General features: G+C 44.9%; 1 protein-coding gene across 1 annotated transcript in view; it reads right to left on the minus strand.

Moving 5' to 3' along the window:
* Positions 1-14740: 14740 nt before the first annotated feature.
* znf385c (zinc finger protein 385C) overlaps positions 14741-20319 on the minus strand; it is a gene marked incomplete at both ends in the record, with an annotated part of 118123 nt that continues 112544 nt past the window's right edge. Inside the window, 3 exons of the mRNA XM_083977393.1 lie at positions 14741-14971; positions 18062-18151; positions 19742-19840. Of these exons, the coding sequence (XP_083833519.1) occupies positions 14741-14971; positions 18062-18151; positions 19742-19840 (420 nt within the window). The remainder of the gene's footprint in view (positions 14972-18061; positions 18152-19741; positions 19841-20319) is intronic.

The following is a 20319-nucleotide window of genomic DNA, read 5'->3' on the forward strand; positions in this document are numbered from 1 at the left end:
AAACATGTGTGAACCAGGAAAATCACAAAAAAGAAAGAGCACAACCTGCGATTGGTCAAAAACTACAAATCCCACAATCCTCTGGCCTCAACAATAACAGTAGTTAGTGTAAGTAAGGGAGAGTGGAGCTGTCGGTGAAAAGAGGAAACAACGCCACGTCTGGTCCTGTTCTATGTTGTTGGTTCACACCGTCACCGTTTATTCGTTACGTCCGCGGTGTAAAAGGCCGTGACGCAAAGACGCGATTAGGCGCGAGACGCGGTAGACGCGACTTTTTTTTTTTTGCGACGCTACACCCGATTCTTTTATGGCGACGGGACCCTCGCGTCTTCGTCTATTTCATCGTGTTTGGTGGGAAGACCCAAAGGGGCTTCCCACTCAAACACGAGGAACGCTTTTTTTTCGCGCGAGCTTTTACGCGCAACCAAACGCGAGATACGCGAGATAAGCGAATTAGCGCTCGTTTTCACTCGTTTCAAAAAAAAATTCACGAGCCCGCCTATTTTCACTACAACAATTTTTTTTTTTTTTTTCAAAGGAGGTTAAATCGAAAGCAACTGGACTTAGTAAGTCCAGTTGCTTTCGATTTAACCTCCTTTGAAAAAAAAGTCTAGGAAGACGTTTCACCTCTCATCCAAGAGGCTTCATCAGTTCATGTAGCATCTGACCAGGCTGGGACTGGTCCAACTATCTGGTGTGGAGACTCAGTATAAGTCCAGTTGCTTTCGATTTAACTTCCTTTGAAATACTATGACCTGGACAAATGAGAATATGCACAGGCCTACAACAACATTTCTGCTCTCACCAACCATGGTAACGACGCACAGTATACTGTTATGAGACACATTATGCATCCCAACTGTCTTTTTTTTAGAGGATTTTTTTTTTTTTTTTTACCAAGAATGCGCCCAAAAAAATCATGATCCAGGGGCCAAAATTCGAAACAAATATATATTTTTTTAAATCATAATTCTCATTATTCTCCTGATGTCGGTTTAATGTAAACAGATTGCGCTGATATGCGTCATGTGACAGCGGGGCAGAGCTGCAGCTGCTGTGCTGTGATGGACCTGATCAGACTGGTGGTGGTCCACAGTCAATCAGTCCCAGAGCCTTCCTATTCACCTCCAATGTAGACGCGACGTGCGCGCTCGGTACCCAAAGCGGCGCGTATCCGCGTGCATTCGGTGCGACGGCGCCGCCGTTTTCCCCCCCGTGCATGTCCGTTGCTGTGTCAGGCAGGTGTCTCCCACGGAGCTCTGCCCCGTTTCAGAGGTGAAGGAGAGACGTCGCCTCCGCGATGTAGAATGTATTCAATTAAAGTGAAACTAACACATTATATCGGCCTATATGTCCATTACACACTGAATGGGATGTTAAATCCCATGTCTTTATTTCTTCTGTTTATTTTAATAGTAATAATTATGACTAACATTCAGTGAAGACCTAAAAATCAGTATCTCCAAAATTGAAATATTGCAATGGTTTTTATTTTTTTAAAGCATTTTTAATATAGAAATGTTGGCCTTCTGAAAACTGTCCTTCTATATGCACTCAATACTTGGTTGGGGTTGAACTACTGGAAATAGACTTTTCTGTGATATTGTTAATGGTGAGCCCCCCCCCCCCCCACGACAATTCCTCTCTTTTTTGGTCCTGACCCGTTTGCATCCCTGGTTTTACATCTAAATACACACACACAAAACCCCCACTAATGCTGCCTTCAGGTACCCATGATCCTCTGTGCTCTGCTTCTCTACAGAATTGTTTTGTGTATTATTTCAGTTTAATAAAGAAAATTGGTTGAAAATGGACCAAGTAACTGGAACATAAGTTAGTTAGGTTTTCGTAATTGTTGCACAAGCTTTAACCGGTTTGGGAGCGGTGGAAACAAGCAGCCAGATGAGGTCAGACATGTTGGAGCGGCGGGGAAACGATCTGCTGGTTCCACATGGGGCCGAGCCGAGCTGACTGGAGAGGTTAATGTAAGATAATGAGAAAACCTCAAGTGGAACATTTATGAAATGATATTATGCTCACCTTAGTTTCCCCGGAGGGTGCTATCATGTACTATCACATTTCAATCATGTTCTCTTTAATGACTTAGCACTGAGCTGGTAGCGTCGATGTTGGCTGCCTCACTCAAGATGGTTCAGTTATTATATCATACATTTGTGCTGTGACAGTACACAGTGGTGTTAATGGGATGTCCCTGAGGTAAAACACTTGTCAATATATTTTCCTGTCAACTCTTTTCTGTGGCAGTGGCTCCATGTTTTTTTTTTTTTATTGACCTGAATAAAAAAAAAAGAAGAGAAAAAACAGAAAAAGAAGATTTACAATCCAGAATAAAAATAAATAGTTTGGAGGGCGTGCCAGAGGAAGCATCGATTTATCACTTGCTCGTGTGATTTATGAACCTGCTTCTTCCTCTTCTTCTTTCTTTAGACTGCACTGATCACAAAAGAGAAATTTCTTCTTGCTTGTCACAGTCGCAGGGCAGCGGGGCAGCGGGGCAACGGCGCGACAGCGTCCTGTTGCCACCAGTAATACTCTATTACTGTTGCATGACAGTGTGTCTCATGACTGCAGCTGAGCATCCAGCTCTCCCACGGGCCCCATAAAACAGATAACAGCTTATCCCCACTTGTTTTTTATTTTATTTTATTTTTTTCTGTGTGTGAGGAGAAAATAGACCTCAATACAGGCTGCTTCATCGACCTCCTCCTCCTCTTCCTTCTCTTCCTCCTCCTCTTCCCATCATGAAGCGGCAGATTAACAAAACAATCCCACACAGCAGTGAACACATGCAGTTTAAATGGCAGAGCCACCTTTCTGCTCTCTGCTATCAGGCCTCTCTTTCCCCCTGTGGGGTGGGGCGTGGGGGGGGAATATCAGCTGCCCTCAGGCCATCAGTTATGTCAAATGTTAGTCGTCATGCCGACTGCCCACGAGCCAAAGAGACCAGATCATTTATCCTGGAAGCACAGGGCGATTTCATCCGGGATAAATCGAGTTTAAATAGCGGCACAGAGAGAAGCAACAAAAAAATAAATTGTGCGTTTTATGATTAAGTCGAGGAGATTTCAGTGTTTAATCTACAAACTCTAAGGTTTTATTAAAGACGTGGAGGCAATTTGTATCTGACCTCTGTGACCTTGAGAGGTCGTCGACCTCAGTATTGAATTTCTTCAGGTTTTTCTTTGCCGATTTCTCCATTTTAATCTTATCTGATTTAATTCCTTAATGATTTTATGCTTTTATTGATCTATAATTAACAATTTCATGATTTGGACTATTCATATATCATTTCTATTAGTGTGCATTACTCTATAACTAGGCCCACTTTAGTTTTTCCATCACTTTAATAGCTTTGTGACTGATTGATAATCATATGTATCTTTGCCAAAATTAAATTTTTGATCCAATAAAGTTTATTTTTTAATCACTATGACAACTGGATGAGGCTCAGCAACAAAATGGGTCATAATAAACTGCTGCACAACTGATCTATGGGCTTATTTTTGTCTTTTTTTTATCAACTGATCAGGTCCTGTAGTGTTTTTTTTTATCCTGTCAAGAGTCACCGGGTGTCATGTGACCTGAATCATCCTCTTCCTTTCACATCTTTTGCTGTTCACCTGTGAATAATGGTAGAAATTCATACAAGCCCATGCAGGTTTATTTTTGCACACACACACTCTGTGATGCTGTATTTGCAGGAGGAGGGGGACTCCGGAGTGGAGAGGTGTTGACCACCGCAGCAGGAGATAAGAGTGTCACTCCCTCCTCACACGGTGATCAGATAAGATAATGGAGCCGTGCACCATGTGTCACAGCCACAGAAAGGTCATCGTGTCCTTCAGCCGTATCACCGGCTTCAGGAAGTGCTGCGGATCCATGGGCTCTGCTTTGATTGGCACCACGGGAGGCGGCGTGCTTATCTACACGCTCCCACAAAGGAGGAGAGGCTGCATGGCACTGGGCCTGAGGCGTGGAGGAACACATCAGCATGTAATCCAAGAGCTCCTCTTCAAATACACAAGACTGGGACATTAACACTGAGCTGAGAAACACGATGATCTGGTCTGAGACGTGGAAACACAGAGTCACAGTTTGTCACATGAAGAGTCCGGGGACGGATGTTGTCCCACGTCTCTTGCCACATGTCGGCAAACACACAGCAGATGTTGGGAAGTGGTGAGGCAGGCGTTTCAGGAGGATTCATATGCACAAATCTTCCTGCTGAAGCTGCAGCAGCCAGCTCAGAGCAGAGTGTATTGTTCTCTGCCATCTGTGGAGAATCGTGTGATGATGAAGGAGATTAGCTGTTTCTGAACCACAGCAGCCACTCAAGTCAGGTGTTTTATTCCTCTGCTCCTCTGAGCCACAGATGCAGCCGCCGAGCTCAGACGTGTTGGTCGTGTTCACTTGTTTCATCTCTGCAGCGGCGACAGTCGTCACAGCAGCCTCAGTGCTCATGGAGGCAACACCTCAGCAACACCTCCCTGAAACTTCTTCAAATTTGGCACAAACATTCATTGAGACTCAAAGATGAACTGATTTAAATTCAAGGCCAAAAGGTCAAAGATCATGGTCGTGGTGACCTCACTAATCACTAGCTTGTCAATTAAATGTTGCTTACTACATTGAGGGAACTTCTACCAGTTTGCTTTGATTCCTGTAGGTGTGAATATAAGTGTCGACCTGTCCAGGTGAACTCCTGCCTCAATTTGTGTCAGGTGGGAGTGGCTCCAGGCCCCAGGGTCCCTGGACTGTACGTTTAAAGGGATAGTTCAACATTTTGGCAAATTGACCCATTGCCATAATCCCTATAGTCATAGCAGTAGGTTTGTTACCTTTAATTGTCGGTGCAAGCTATTTTTAGAACGGCAGAGCAGAGCCGCGAGCTGCTCAGAGCTATGCTATATGGAGGCTCATGGGATTTCTTGGTTTCCCTCATCGAACTCATCAAATACACAATCTAATAACTCCAAAACGCTCTGATGGACAAGTTGTGACCTGCACATTCACCACGCTATGAGATAATAACAGAACGTTACCAGACAGAGTTGTCTTAGAGGCAAATGCAGCCGGAACTACATTCCCAACACGGCTGCTGCGGAGTGATTTCAAAAGCGCAATCAGTTCAGAGTATTTGCTTCATTTGTCGTAATATTAGATAATTAGGGCCCGAGCCTGTGACAACGTCCCAGGGAGGACCCTATTGTAATTCGACATGCACATTAGTCAACGTGCCAGCCGACGAGTAACAACAAGTAAGCAAGCAAGTAACCAAGTACTGCATAGACCTGGCGAAAAATAACACAGATATTGTAATGTTTATTAGGGCCCGAGCGGCGACTGCAAGTCGCCCAGCGAAAGCCCTATTGTAATTGCTCTGTTTATTATTATTCTTTTTTTTCTTTCATTCTTTTTCTCTCAAAAGGATCGCATTTTTGGAGGCTTCAACATGCCCCAAAACGCGTAAATTTTGGCATGCACATCAGGACTGGCGAAAAATTTGATATTTTAAAGTCGTTGGAAATGGGCGTGGCCAAATGGCTAAATAGCGCCCCCTAGAAAATTTCAAAACATCAGCCCCGCCTTTGTGTGTCACCTAGACGCATGAAATTTGGTGGGCTTATAGAACATGGCAAGACACACAAAAAAGCCTCTTATGTCATGGTGAAATCACAACCGGAAGTCGGCCATTTTGATTTGAATTTTTGACCTGTTTGATCTATCTTCTCCTAGGGATTTTGTCCGATTGACTTCAAATTGGCTGGAGACCACCGAGATGCCACTCTGATCAAAAGTTGTGCTCCGCAGGTCTCTAGGTCAAAGGGCGTGGCTTCTGGGGCCTTGAGGATTTTGGCGACTTTTCGTTTGCTCGCCATTTCACCTTCGAACAGCTCTAACGCCCACATACTTTATCCGATCAGCTTCAAACTTGCTAGACATGATGACGGCTCCGCCCTGAACGTCCCCATATATTAATTTCCTACGTCACTCATAGCGCCCCCCGGTGGTAACAGGAAGTGGCCAGGTTTTACCTTAACGTGTACAGATGGCACATAGTTCACCCCATCAACTTCATTCCACTTCTAAAACATGCAGACTAAGGTGGTGAAGCTACATCATGAACGCTGTGAAGCTACGAGTAATGGCGACCGTGTGGTGACGTGGCGACCATTCCTCGCCATGTAAATACGTTTGGCTTTATGATGGCTTTATTGAACTCGTATCAACATGAAAATTGGTACACAGGTCCAGGGTCACGACCTCAACGTCTCCATATGCTCATAGGCGATCTCACTCATGTTGCCCCCTAGTGGAAACAGGAAGTGCCATATTTTACATCAACATTGTCCGATTTCCACGAAACTTCTCATGTGTGATGAGGGACTGACCCTGAACACACCCGCACGCATCCCATTACTGCCCCCTTGTGGATGAACCATTAACTGCTCATAACTCCGTCATACTTTGTCCGATTCACTCCAAACTTCACATGAGTGATGAGGGGCCGCCCCTGAACGCACCCGCCCACAACTGCTTAGCGCCACCTGGTGGACGAACAAAACATTGCAGCCCCGGCATGCCTCAGGCCCCACGGTCGCATGGGTGAGCGAGGGCCCGTCATCGCCGCTTGCGGCTTTAATTATTATTATTATTACACGCGTTTGAACGCGATTTCGACCCCTTTGCCGAAGCGAGAAACGGATGAAATTTGGCATACACGTGTAGTCTGGCGAAAATAGACGTACCATGACATCCGTTCGTGTGCGCAGAATGTAATGGCGTAATAGCGCCCCCTAGAAATTTTGAATTGATCAGCCCCGACAAACCGTTGCACCTACATGGATGGAATTTGCTGAGCTTATGTAAAATGGGAGGACACATAAAAAATCCTCTTGAAGCCACGCCCTAAACCCAACCGGAAGTCGGCCATTTTGGATTGAAATTTTGACGTATTTGGACGAACTCCTCCTAGAGATTTCGTCCGATTGACTTCAAATTGGCTATGGACCATCGAGATGCCATGCTGATCTTATCTTGTGCTCCGCAGGTCTGTAGGTCAAAGGGCGTGGCTGCTATGATGCAAGACATTTTGGCGACTGTTCGTGTTCGGCGCCGTTTCACTTCGAACGGCTCTCACGTCGACATACTTGATTGTAGCCGCTTCAAACTTGGTGGACATGATGATGGGTCCTTCCTGAACAATCTGACATATTAACTTCCCACGTTACTCATAGCGCCCCCCGGTGGTAACAGGAAGTCGACACAGATTACGCTAACATGAATTAATCGTACATAGTTCACCCCAGCAACTTCGTTCCACTTCTGATACATGTGAAACAAATCGGTGAAGCTACATTACGTACGCTTTGAGGCTACGGCTAATTGCCCCCGTGTGGCGGCGCCACGTATTGCGGTCCATCAGAAACGAACTCCTCCAAGGGGTTTCGCCCGATCGGCTTCATATTCGCTACACATCATCCTCAGACCGCCCTGATTACAGCTTGTGCTCTGCAGGTCGGTAGGTCAAAGGGCGTGGTCACTGTGGCCGCCGCCATTTCTGATGCCTCGCCATGCATACACGAGCTGCTCTATCTCCCATGTACTTCGTCCAAACTGCTTCAAAATTTATGTACGTGATCAGACACCCGCCCTCTACACCTCCATTTGATCGTACGCAACCTCGCTCAAGTCGCCCCCTTGTGGACACAGGAAATGCCATATTTTACATCGACATTGTCCGATTTGCTCGAAACTTCACATGTGTGATGAGGTCACGACCTTGAACGCAACGACCGACATCCCGTTACTGCCCCCTGGTGGACGAACCGTAAACTTGCCGTAACTCCATCGTACATTGTCCGATTTTCTCGAAATTTCACGTGTTTGATGAGGGAACGACCCTCTTCTAGCTTCCCGACGTCCGGTGGCGCGCGGGGGTTTCGAAGAGCGCCCCGGGGGTGGCGGGGACCGGGGGGTCGTGGGAGCGAGACGCCGAGTGGCGTGGAACGAGGGCCCGTCATAGCCGCTTGCGGCTTTAATTATTATTATTATTATTCCGCGACTTTAAACCCCGATTTGACCCCTTTGCCAAGACGAGAAACGGACGAAACTTGGGACACACGTCGGGTCTTGCGAAAATTGACGTCTGATGCTATCGCCGTTTGTGGGCGGGGCAAATTGACACAACAGCGCCCCCTAGAACTTTTGACCCCCGGCCATAGGGACCAAAATTTTTTTTCCCGCAGGCTGCCCAAACTTGGTACACATATGTATCATACCCAGACATGAAAAAAATTTGTTTCGTGCGAAGCCCAAAAACCAACAGGAAGTCGGCCATTTTGGTTAGCATTTATTTTACGCAAAACGAACTCCTCCGAGGGATTACGCCCGATCGGCTCCAAATTGGGTAGAGAACATCGTCAGACCTAGCTGAGCTTAACTTGTACTCCGCAGGTCTGTAGCTCAAAGGGGTTGGCCTCTGGCGTGCCCCGAAGTTTGGCGACTGCTTCGGTGCTCGCCATGTAAATACGATTGGCTCTCATGCCCACATACTTGATCGTAGACGCTTCAAACTTGGTGCAAAAATCTATGGCGAGACCCTGAACGATCCGACATATTATTTGCCTACGTCGCTCATAGCGCCCCCCGGTGGTAACAGGAAACGTACAAAAATTCGTTAAAAATACATAGTTGACCAAATCGACTTCATTCCACTTCTAATACATGCAGACCCGGATGGTGAAGTTACATCATGGACGCTTTGACCCTACGAGCAACGGCGTCCGTGTGCCGCCGCGGCGAATGTGTATCTTCCCAATTTAAATTACGTTTGCCAATTACGCGCACATACTTCGTCGTAGCCACTTGAAATTCAAAGGACATGACAATGGCTCCTCCCTGAACGTTTTTATGTATCGACTTCCTGCCTGGCTCATAGCGCCCCCCGGTGGTAACAGGAAGTACGCAAAAATTCGTTAAAAATCCATACTTCACCCGATCAACTTCATTCCACTTCTAATACATGCACAACCAGTTGCTGAAGCTACATTATGAACGCTGTGAAGATACGACGAGCGGCGTCCGTGTGCCGCCGCGGCGACTGACGATTTTTTATCGTACAATTACGTTTGCCTTTTTCGTGGCTTTAACGAAGTCGTGTCCTCACGAAATTTCATCCACAGGTCAAGAATGGCGAGCTCTTTCAGCGGATAGAGTCGTTTCCCATGGGCGTGGCTAAATGCCTCAATAGCGCCCCCTTGAAGTTTTTCCGAAATTCTCCATAGACAAATTTCGCTTACTTTGACGTACACATACGAAACTCGACACACACCTGTATCATACCCAAACATACAAAAATTTGAATTGGAGCCACGCCCTAAACCCAACAGGAAGTCGGCCATTTTGGTTAGCATTTCTTTGACGCAAAACGAACTCGTCCGAGGGAGTTCGCCCAATTCACTTCAAATTGGGTACAGAACATCTCCAGACCAAGCTGATTACGGCTTGTGCTCCGCAGGTCTGTAGGTCAAAGGGCGTGGCTGCTAGCGCACGGCCAAATCCCACGAATCAGCTAAGAAGTTTGCAATGCTAACACGCCCACAGATTTGATCGCAGCTGCTTCAAACTTGGTGCACATGATGAGGGCGTGACCCTGAACGATCCGACATATTATTTTCCTACGTCACTCATAGCGCCCCCCGGTGGTAACAGGAAGTGCGCTAAAATCCATTAAAAATACATCGTTGACCCCATCAACTTCATTCCACTTCTAAAACATGCCGAACAAGTTGGTGAAAGTATTTCATGAACGCTATGACACTACGGCTAATGGCCCCCTTGTGGAGGCGACAGGAATAGCGCTCCATCGTGAACTGCCACCTCCCACGGATTTTGCCCGATTGACTTCATATTCGCTACAGATCATCAGGAGACCAAGCTGGTCAAACACTATTAAAAGCTTTTCTCTACGTCAAACGTCGTGGCTGCTAGGGGGCGACAAAGTTGGTCAACTGCTCGTTTAGTCGCCATGCTATTACGTTTGCCTTCCACGCCCACATACTTGGTCGTAGACACTTCAAAATTTCAGTACATGATCAGAGGCCCGCCCTCTACGCCTCCATTTGATCGTACGCTAGCTCGCTCAAGACGCCCCCTTGTGGACACAGGAAATGTCGTGTTTTGCATCGACATTGTCCGATCAGCTCGAAACTTCACATGTGTGATGAGGTCACGACCCCAAACACAACGGCCCACATCCCGTTACCGCCCCCTGGTGGACGAACCGTAAACCTGCCGTAACTCCATCGTACGTTGTCCGATTTGCTCGAAACTTCACTTGTTCGACGATGGGACCGCCCTCGACGCAGCCGCCCACGTCCGGTTGCGCGCGGGGGTTTCGAAGAGCGGCCCGGGGGTAGCGGGGACGCCGAGTGGCGTGGAACGAGGGCCCGTCATAGCCGCTTGCGGCTTTAATTATACGTTGTTATTTTGTCGTGAGCTTGCACCGACAATCAAAGGTTACGAACCTACTCCTAAGGCTACTGTATAGGGATTATGGCAATTGTTGAACTAACCCTTTAGCAGCTTGGACAAACTGATTAAACTTTGGTAAAAAGGTCAAATGCACTAATGCACTTTACTCCCTCATCCCCAGCCACCCTACATACTTGGGCAAACATCTCTGTTGCATCTCTCTCTTTTAAATTTTTTTTTAATTGTATTTCTATTATTTTCTATTCTATTTATTACTGTACTTAAGCCGTGGGTCCGAAGACAACAAGGTCAAAAGTCAAGGTCATGTTCACCTCAGAAAACATTCATCACTAACATTAATAGTAATCATTGACCTTCTATCTGACCTGGGATCAGTCTGTGTTGGCGGAGGGATTCATATGTGAGTCTGTGGTTCTGGTTTCTGTTGTGCCTCTGCTGTCACAGGCCGTTTCCTGCTGCGGCTGGAAAACGCTGCCACATGAACAGCCGACAGACCTGCACCTGCACACTCACAACCATCCGCTGCTCTGCCTCATTTAAGCTTTTCAGATGCTCAGGTTTTACCCACTGATTAATTATTTGTCTTTGTCTCTTTTTTTTTTTTTTTTTTTTTTAAAGCTGCAGTGATTGAACTGCACCAGACATAATTTAAGAACCAGGGCGGCGATGAACATCTCTGTGAATCTGATCAGTCGTGATGTGGCTGTGTATTCATTAGCAATCATCTGCCTGAGTTATCCGTCATCTTTTTTTTTTTTTCTCTCCTCACACACCCACACACATATATTGTTATTACTCAAATATCGGTCTGAATCAAAGCAGGGCCTGCTGGGACGCTGCTGGGTTTTTTTTTTTTTTTAAACCCTCAATGCTCTCACACACCCACACAGACACACACACATATTAAAACAATTTCCTTTTACAAGTTCTAAAAGCTTTATTTTCCAAAATCCATCCCTTGTCCTCTCTAATGTACAGCACTAAGTTTATTTCTCGGTCAACCCATCCATGCGTACAGTGTTTCCTGCTCTCTGGAGCCGTGGAGGGATACCCTGAATGGATGGTCATGTTAGCGTCTGCTCAACCTGTCACCCCTGAGAAGGCCTGGCTAATGTGACTGGAGGATACCGTCTTTTTTTTATTATTATTATTTTAAAAAAAGGCCTTGAATAACTTTTATTATTAATTCAGACACCGTCAACAAGGAGAAGGGGAAGAGAAAAAAAAAAGCTCACTCAAAAAAATGGTTTTGTTTTTAAATATTTTTCTCTTGAACTTTTAAAAAAACATATTGGTAAAACCATGTAAATAAACAAACAAAGGAAGAAAGAAAGAAAGAAAGAAAGAAAAAAAGAAAGCAAAGCATTTTTCCTTTCCCTGTATGCCGTACAGAGCCTACGATAACATAATCTACTCTCTTCTATGATAGCAGTTCATCGTGATACAGATAACAATAGCAACTCTGATAAAATCTCTATAGTTACTCTATGGTTTCTACATATAATTTTTGCCTTCTCTAGATTCTTATTTTAAGAAAAAAGCTTCAGTTCTTTAGGTCAGAGTTCCCAGTGAGCGATAGAAACAAACAAACAGTGAAGATTTAAAGGCTGGCTGGTTCACTGAGTAGTGCGACTGGGGAGATAGGAGGGGGAGGGTGGGTGGGGTGGGGGGGAGACCCGGTGGCTTCGCTTTACCCAGAAAGACTTGAAGGGCTCCTTCAACAGAAAGATGCACACACACATAGGAACAGAAAGGTCTGGTTAGAAGCACGACAGTATAGCACTGGATGGCAATTACAGGGTTTTCACGACAGATGGCACTGCTGCACCACGCACAACTATACATATTGCACAATGAAGAAGATGCATAGGATTTGCTCCATTACTGTAATTCAAAGAGAAGATGATGATTTGGTGTGAGCGTTGACGGAGGGGTGATGTGTGCACTAGTCGACGTCCTTATGAGACCTTGCCAACAGTCTGGTTTTGGCAGAAAGAAGAGGAGGGGAGAGGAGAGGAGGAGAGGAGGGGAGGGGGGCTGAGTGTCAGTAGAAATCCAGAGGAGGAGGAAGAGGAGGAGGAGGAGGAGGAGGAGGAGGAGACAGCACTCGAGCATGAACAGCAATATGACAGTTGATGTTGCACTTGTGACACTCATCCCAAACAACTCTTCGCCTCTGACGTAACACTGTTTTGCTCAGTGGAAGTCGTACAAAAGTTCTCGTGCTCTGCTAAAAAGCGGAACAGCAATGTCAGACGGCTCTGAATCAACCCCATGCACCGCCATCCTCCCCTCTTCCTCCCCCTCTCCCTCCCTCCTTCCATCTCTCCACAGCAGCTTTGTAATGGCTCGGCTCGGCTCGGCCCAGAAGTCAAAAACCCTGCGAGGAACCGACCACGTGGAGCACCACTCACGACTCTTTTCCTTCTACGGTTCAGACTTCTTGGCCCTTAGGATGTTTGAGTACATATGAAATACATCATCATTACAGGTGTTGTACAGTATAGAATAGATAAAGCCATTTATCGACACACTGAAAACACATCATAAACATAAACATACCGAATGTATTGCTTTAAATGTGAGACTTCAACCAGAAAGTGATTATTCTCACCTGATTGTTGTGTTTTTTTTTTTTTCTTCTTTTTTTTTTCATCCCAAAAACAAAAAATTGTCACTGGAATCAGACATGGAGTCGTAAAAACACACCGAGAGCAAAAAAACAAAAAAAAAACAAAACAAAAAAAGGCGAATATCAACCCAATTTCCATTGCTCTTGTAAGTAAATCAGTTTTAAGGTGCTTTTAATGTGGTTGCCATGGCACTGGTCTTTGTTCCCTCCCACGTTGTACGCAGACACTGCAACAGGATGTCAATCAAGTAGCCCCCCCCCTCCCCCACTGCCAACCCAAACTTTATTATTGAGCTCCGAAATCCTATCAAGTCTTCAAGTTATCCATTGTGTTATTATTATGTGTGCAGTTATATATATATGTGTGTGTGTGTGTGTGTGTGTGTGTGCTCCTCATCATCTCAGACTGAGATAAACAAAGGAGTGATGATGATGATGATGGAGGAAAGACGAAGAGCAGAACAGAGAGAGAGAGAGAGAGAGAGAGATGAGGATGTTTTTGTGATGCGAGACGTCCGGAGCTGCAGAAATGTTTTCATGCCGCTGGGCTGGTGAGAACATGATGTTCAAGCTGCGTTTGTTGCCTGAATGATGCACTGGACCAAAAAAAAAAAGAAAAAAAAAAAAGAAGAAGGAGAAGACAGATTTGCAAATTGAGACAAAGTCAAGTTGACAAGATGACCTTTTCTGGACCTTAATGAGAGTTTAATCCTGGGGAGACGAGAACGAGAACGGAAAAAAAAAAAAGATCTGGAGGGCTCTGACTATGGCTGTGACTCAGAAAGAAGAAGAAGAAATGTTTTTAAGGGCTTTGGGAAATAGTTTTTGTGCGAGGGAGGGAGGGAGGGGGACGGGGTTTTAGCATATGGATACACAGTATGGAGTTATTGATCCACAGAGGACTCATGTCTGTCCCTCAGAGGTCTGCAGAGACGGGGGATTTGTTCAGAGTTGCTGGATCACGGCCGCCGCATCCAGGACGTAAAGTGACAGCGTTAAGTTTTGCTAAGTGGAAAACACAGATGGATGAGACTGGCTTTGTGTCGCCGCCACACGTGAGTTCACCTCAGTTTCAGCCGTGTGATCGCGATCGTCCCGTCCGTCATAAAACCCCCACAAAACCAATAAGTTAAAAACATTTTTTAAAAGAGCATCAAGTAAAGGGACCTTATTTTGTGGCAACCACACTAAACATACATCTACTGTAGACTCGTCTATATTTGTTCTCTAATAAATTACACAATAATATCCATAATCCAAACCATGTTGACCCATGAATGGCTATAAAAGCGGCCTCTGTGCACCAGTCTCTGTCTGGGGGCCGGTGCTGCTCCGGGTCGTGATGGAGGAGCAGAGAGAAGAAGGCATGATGGGGGGTCTTGGCCTTTGTGAGAGAACAGCTCTACCGAGCGTCAGGACTTGTGCACTGTTTCCGTCGTAAGTCAGGCGGGCTGCATAGTTTGCGTGTGGCCTTTTGTCATGTGGCTCACACCTAAGGTCGGGCCTGGGGTTTGGAGAGGAGGAGGGGGAGGAGGAAGAGGAGGAGGAAGAGGAAGAGGAGGGAGAGGAGGGATGGGGTGGGTTGAGTCTTCAGTAAGGGGAGAAGATGATGGGAGTGTGTGTGGCCCTCAGCGGCCCCGGGGCGGGCCGGAACAGCGCGGGGCCGAGGAAGGGGCTCTGGATGAAGGCGGTGGCGCCGACCGGGTGGCGCAGGGCCAGCGGGTTGGTCGCCACGGTGCACAGGGTCGGCGCGGTGAGGGGGCTGGGCAGGAAGCCGGTGGTCAGGCTCTTGGTCAGCTGCTTCTGCAAGGCCAGTTTGGTCTGGAGGAGAGACAGGAGCAGGAGGAGGGGGTGGATGAGGGGGGAGAAGAGCAGAGTGAGGGGTCGACCATGTATCAGCATGTTTAGTGGAGCAAACACGTCTGGGCTCTTGTTTGCAGCAGAGGAACATGGTGACAGACTGGACTCCTGCAGCTTGTTGCATCAATTCTGCTCAGACACAAGTAAATACAGCAGAGAAATAAGTATTGAAGGCGTCAATAGACCTGCATGGTGAACATGCACAGATGCCATGGTGGTTAAATACATTAAGCCTGCCACACACATAAAGATAATCGGGCTGATTTTGCCCCAATTTTCCCCCTTCCGACCCCGGACAGACACCGCCCGATTATCTTAAGCTCTTAAGATTATCTTATAAGATTCTCCTGTGGTGTGTGGTGTGTGGTGTGTTAAGAGTGAAATTCGGCCGACAATCGGCTCCGAAATCAGTCGGCGCCGACAATCATAAATATTAAACATGTTATTAAACATATTAAACATGTTCAATATTTACGATTGTAAAATATTAAACATGTTCAATATTTACGATTGTCGGCGGAGAACGTTGTGGTGTCAAATCGTCTTGTGTGGGGGGGAAGCCGACAATCGGGAGTCCCCAATGTGACGTAATATTGAATTTAACCAATAAAGAGCGAGCTGACTGAAGAACACGGAAATATAACGAGCTATCTCCATGGCTACGATATCCCTGGCTACCAACAATATGGCGAACTTTACTCTTTGTTTTTTTGTACCTGTAACTGTACCTGCTACTTCCAGGTCTGTCTACAGCTCTGTCAGACGACTCTTCTTAGTTTTCTTTTGACTCTGTCAGAAATCTTGCGAGCACCTGGTCGTGTCCAGTTTATGATAAAATGTTATTTTTAGTTCCAGATTAACAGCACTAACGGATAAAACAGTGCATTCAGACAAGTCTGTATCTATCAGTTTGTTCTGCAACATCAGTTTCTGAAGGTCTGGAGAAGCTCTTTGCTTTTCTCCATCATGAGACGCCTCCTGGTGATGAGAAACCTTTTTATAGGCGTCAACTGGACTAAAGCAGCTGATACACTGACAGGAGACAGGATGACTTTCTAAATACTGACAGACTCTTCTTTACCTTTTTGCACCTCCTCCTTTTCTTCATGTGTTCAATACTTATTCCCTGTGTCATTTCTCTTTATTACACATAACTTAATTTATGGACATAAATGCTTGGATTTCTTTGTATGTGTGCATTACTTGGGTTGTTGCTGACATCTGGTGAAAATTTCATGTCAATAGAGAGAAAAATGTTGACGCGTTCAATACTTGTTTTCCCCGCTGTATATATAATTAATAACAGGCTGATGCTAAGACTGCAGTGTGGACACATTTGAACCTGTTCCAGTCAGGACAGAGGTTAAATGACAGGCAGCAGCTGCAAAAAAAAACACCTTAAGTCAAGATTTTCCTTGGCTCCATAAACCTTCTCTTTAACGTTTCACTGAATATTTACAGTTCTCTTCTTATCGTATGTAAATGAACAAACAGCATCTATGGAAACTGCTGAACTTTACTGCTGTAAAGTCTCTGTTGCTGCTGTAAATCTATTAAGTTTAACAAAGTAACTCCCTCAGCCAAGGAGAAATTAAACCTGAAGTGTTACACTTAAGGTGTTTTGTGCAGCTGAGCCCAGACATTTCCTCTAAAGCTCAGTGGGGTTAAAAAGGATAGCTCGGATTTATACACAGTAAAAAAAAAAAAGTCATCATTCATGTCACAGTAGTTTAGATTTTTATCTTTTTTCTTACTCTTTTAAAAGAGATTTCTAAACCCAATAAGTAATTTTCCTGGTTAAATAAATAAAATAATTTTAAGGTGTAATATTTTACTCACTGGTCGTCACACTGGATGTAGCCTACGGTTAAAATGAGATGCACCAATCCAGTACAATGATGCATGTGTTTGCAAAACTGAGACAAAGAGATACGCCCTGTATTTCTATATTAAAACATCCACTCAACAACTGAAAAAACTCAATTACATAATTTGTTTTGTATGGAGGACTCTAAATATTACAGTATCTATGGAGTTTAGATGCTGTTGCCATGGGAAAGAAGATGCACCTGAAATGCAGCATGGAGCAGTAATGTTCATCACCACCAGTGAGTAAAATGAGCAAATCAAATTAAATCAGAGCTATCCTTTTAATAAAAACACATCATCAACTTCTTCTTCTTCATTATTATTATTAAAGGGATACTTCACCCAAAATCGATAATTCACCAATCATCTACTCGCCGTCATGCCAAGGAAGGGTTTGGAGAACTTTCAGAGTCATCAAAACGCTTTAGGAGCTCCAGGGGGGGTCCGGCTGGCAAGGGGATTTCATATAATGGCGGCGGATAGAGTTCACTTTTGAATCGTCCAGAACACACACTATGAAACATCCAGATACCTCCATACTGCTCGTCTGTACTGACCCAAGTGTCCTGAAGCCGCCACATGAAAAAGATGTTGGAAAAAAATAATGTGATCTCTGTTTTTAGCTTTGTTGTAGTAGTAGCTCCCAGTGGCTGTGTGAGATTTGCTGCGAGATGTTCTTCTGTGTTTACATCAAACATCCAATGGTTTATAACGACGAATGAACATCTCACAGGAAATCTTGCGCATACGCACAAACATCGACAGAGCCACTGGGAGCTACTGCTACAACAAGGATAAAAACAGAGATCACATTATTTTTTTCCGAACAACTTTTCCATGTGGCGGCTTCAGGACACTTGGGTCAGTACAGACGAGCAGTATGGAGGTATCTGGATGTTTCATAGTGTGTGTTCTGGACGATTCAAAAGTGAACTCTATCCACCACCAATATATGAAAATCTGTTGCCAGATTTCTCCTAAAGCGTTTTGATTGATGACTCTGAAAGTTCTCCAATCCCTTCTTTGGCATGGCGGTGAGTAGACAATTGGTGAATTATTGATTTTGGGTGAAGTATCCCTTTAATATGCTCAGCCCCCCAGGCCTAACGTTGGGCCAGCTGAAGCTGAAGCTGTCGCCCTCCAATCCAACCCCGGTCTCGGCCTCTCTCTCCTGCCACTGACCTGCGAGGAGAGGGAGGTGAGGTTGTACTGGCTGAAGGCTTTCTTCATGGCCGACACAGCCACGCCTGCATAGCCACTCCACCTCATGGTCTGTAGGATGGAGGGAGGAGGAGGAAGAGGAGGAGGAGGAGGAGGGAGAGGAGGGAGGGAGGGGGTTGTGTATATGACAGGAGCAGAGAAGTGATTAATCTGGAGTGCTGATTCAGGTGCTGTTGTCAGAGCTGGTCAGTGAGGGTGGGGGGGGTGGTGGTGGCAGGAGGGGTGGGGAGGGGGCAGCAGGACTGTTATAGACCTGTCTCAGGAGGAGGAGGGAGGGGAGGGGGAGTGGGGGGGGGTAACTCACTGAAACAACAGTGTGTTTAACCTCTCTGACAGTACAGGCACATGGGCACGTCTAAGCTGCCTGAGCACGATGTAATGACGTCACCGTGCACTGCAAAAACTCAAGATCTTTCCAAGAATATTTGTCTTATTTCCTCTTAAAATGTCTCATTTTTTGTCAAAACGAATCTCTTTCCACTAAAAATAAGACTCATCACCTAAAAAATGAACTTGTTTTTAGACAATTTTCACTTGTTTCACACAAATTTTTACTTGAAATAAGTAGAAAAATCTAAAATGTTTGTGCTTGTAATAAGAAACTTGCTCCACTATCAGATTCTTCTATTTATTTCAAGTGAAAAATGGTTTAAAAAAGTAAAAAAAAAAAAAAGTGTCTAAAACCAAGCTACTTTTTAATGTGATGAGTCTTATTTTAAAGCCCAAGTGTGTTACTTATTTGGCTTTTTATTATCAAAAATCAATTTGTTTCAAATTGTTTACATAGACGCTTGTTTATCCTGTTACATGCAGCGTCTGTTGTCTCTCTGACGTCTGCCCGATTTCACGTGAATGCAACATCAAGAATACGTTCCAAAATGCAACCGCACCGCTAGATGGGGGGAATTCCTACAAATTATACCTTTAAAATAACTCAAATAACTCATCACCTAAAAATTAACTTGTTTTTAGACAATTTTCACTTGTTTCAAACAAATTTTCACTTGAAATAAGTAGAAAAATCTAAAATGTTTGTGCTTGTAATAAGAAACTTGCTCCACTATCAGATTCTTCTATTTATTTCAAGTGAAAAATGCTTGAAAAAGGGGAAAAAGTGTCTAAAAACAAGCTACTTTTTATTGTGATGAGTCTTATTTTACAGTAAGTATAATAAGATTTGTTTTGACTAGAAATTACATTTTGACTAAGACAAATATTCTTGGCAAGATTTTGAGTTTTTGCAGTGTGTGTGTGTGTGTGTGTCTGAATATGTGTGTGTGTGTGTGTGTGTGTGTGTGTGTGTGTGTGTGTGTGTGTGTGTGTGTGTGTGTGTGTGTGTGTGTGTGTGTGTGTGTTGGGGGCAGTGGTCAAATCAGTCAACTGTAACAGAGATAAATTAAAACTACTGTTTAAAAAATGGATTAGTTTACAAGCTAGAGCGAATTTATTCCAGTCTTGGCTCATGTGCTCAGCATGTTCAAGCATATCTGCACTAAGAGAAAGGCAATTATGTTTTCTGTGTGTGTGTCTGTGTGTGTCTCTATGTGTGTGTGTGTGTGTGTGTGTGTGTGTGTGTGTGTGTGTGGGTGCATATTTGCGTGACAGTGTTTTGTTTGTCTGTGTCTTTATGCCGAGACTTACCGCTAAGCTGGAGCTTGGCTGGCTCTTGCTGTGGGGGGTAAATTTGGGTTTGGGTGGTTTTCCGGCCAGCCTGTCCTTGTGCCTTCTGCTGTTCATGTGCTGCAGAGACACACACACAGACACACACAGACACACAGACACACACAGACACACACACAAACACCATTAGTGAGCTAACAAGCATCTGTTGCACCACAGTGGAACAACTTCAAGTGTTATCTTGCTGAATTAATAATGGATACACATTGATTATGACTGAAGTGCAGCGACATTACATCACATTACTCTCTATACACACACACACACACACACACACACACACACACACACTCCCCAGCTGCAGTGCTAACAGGCTCACATCCTCCTGGGACACGGGCCGCGTTTATATAAGACCGGTGGTGGAGAGTAGAGCTACGGTGGCCCTGAGGTGCAAAACACAACGGCAAATCAGAAAACACAACACAAAAAGAGAAAACACAATGACAAAAAGAGAAAACACAACGACAAAAAGAGAAAACACAACGGCAAAAGGAGAAAACACAATGACAAAACAGAAAACACAAGGGAAAAAGAGAAAA

Source organism: Trachurus trachurus, assembly GCF_905171665.1.
Source record: "Trachurus trachurus genome assembly, chromosome: 8".
Lineage (NCBI taxonomy): Eukaryota > Metazoa > Chordata > Actinopteri > Carangiformes > Carangidae > Trachurus > Trachurus trachurus.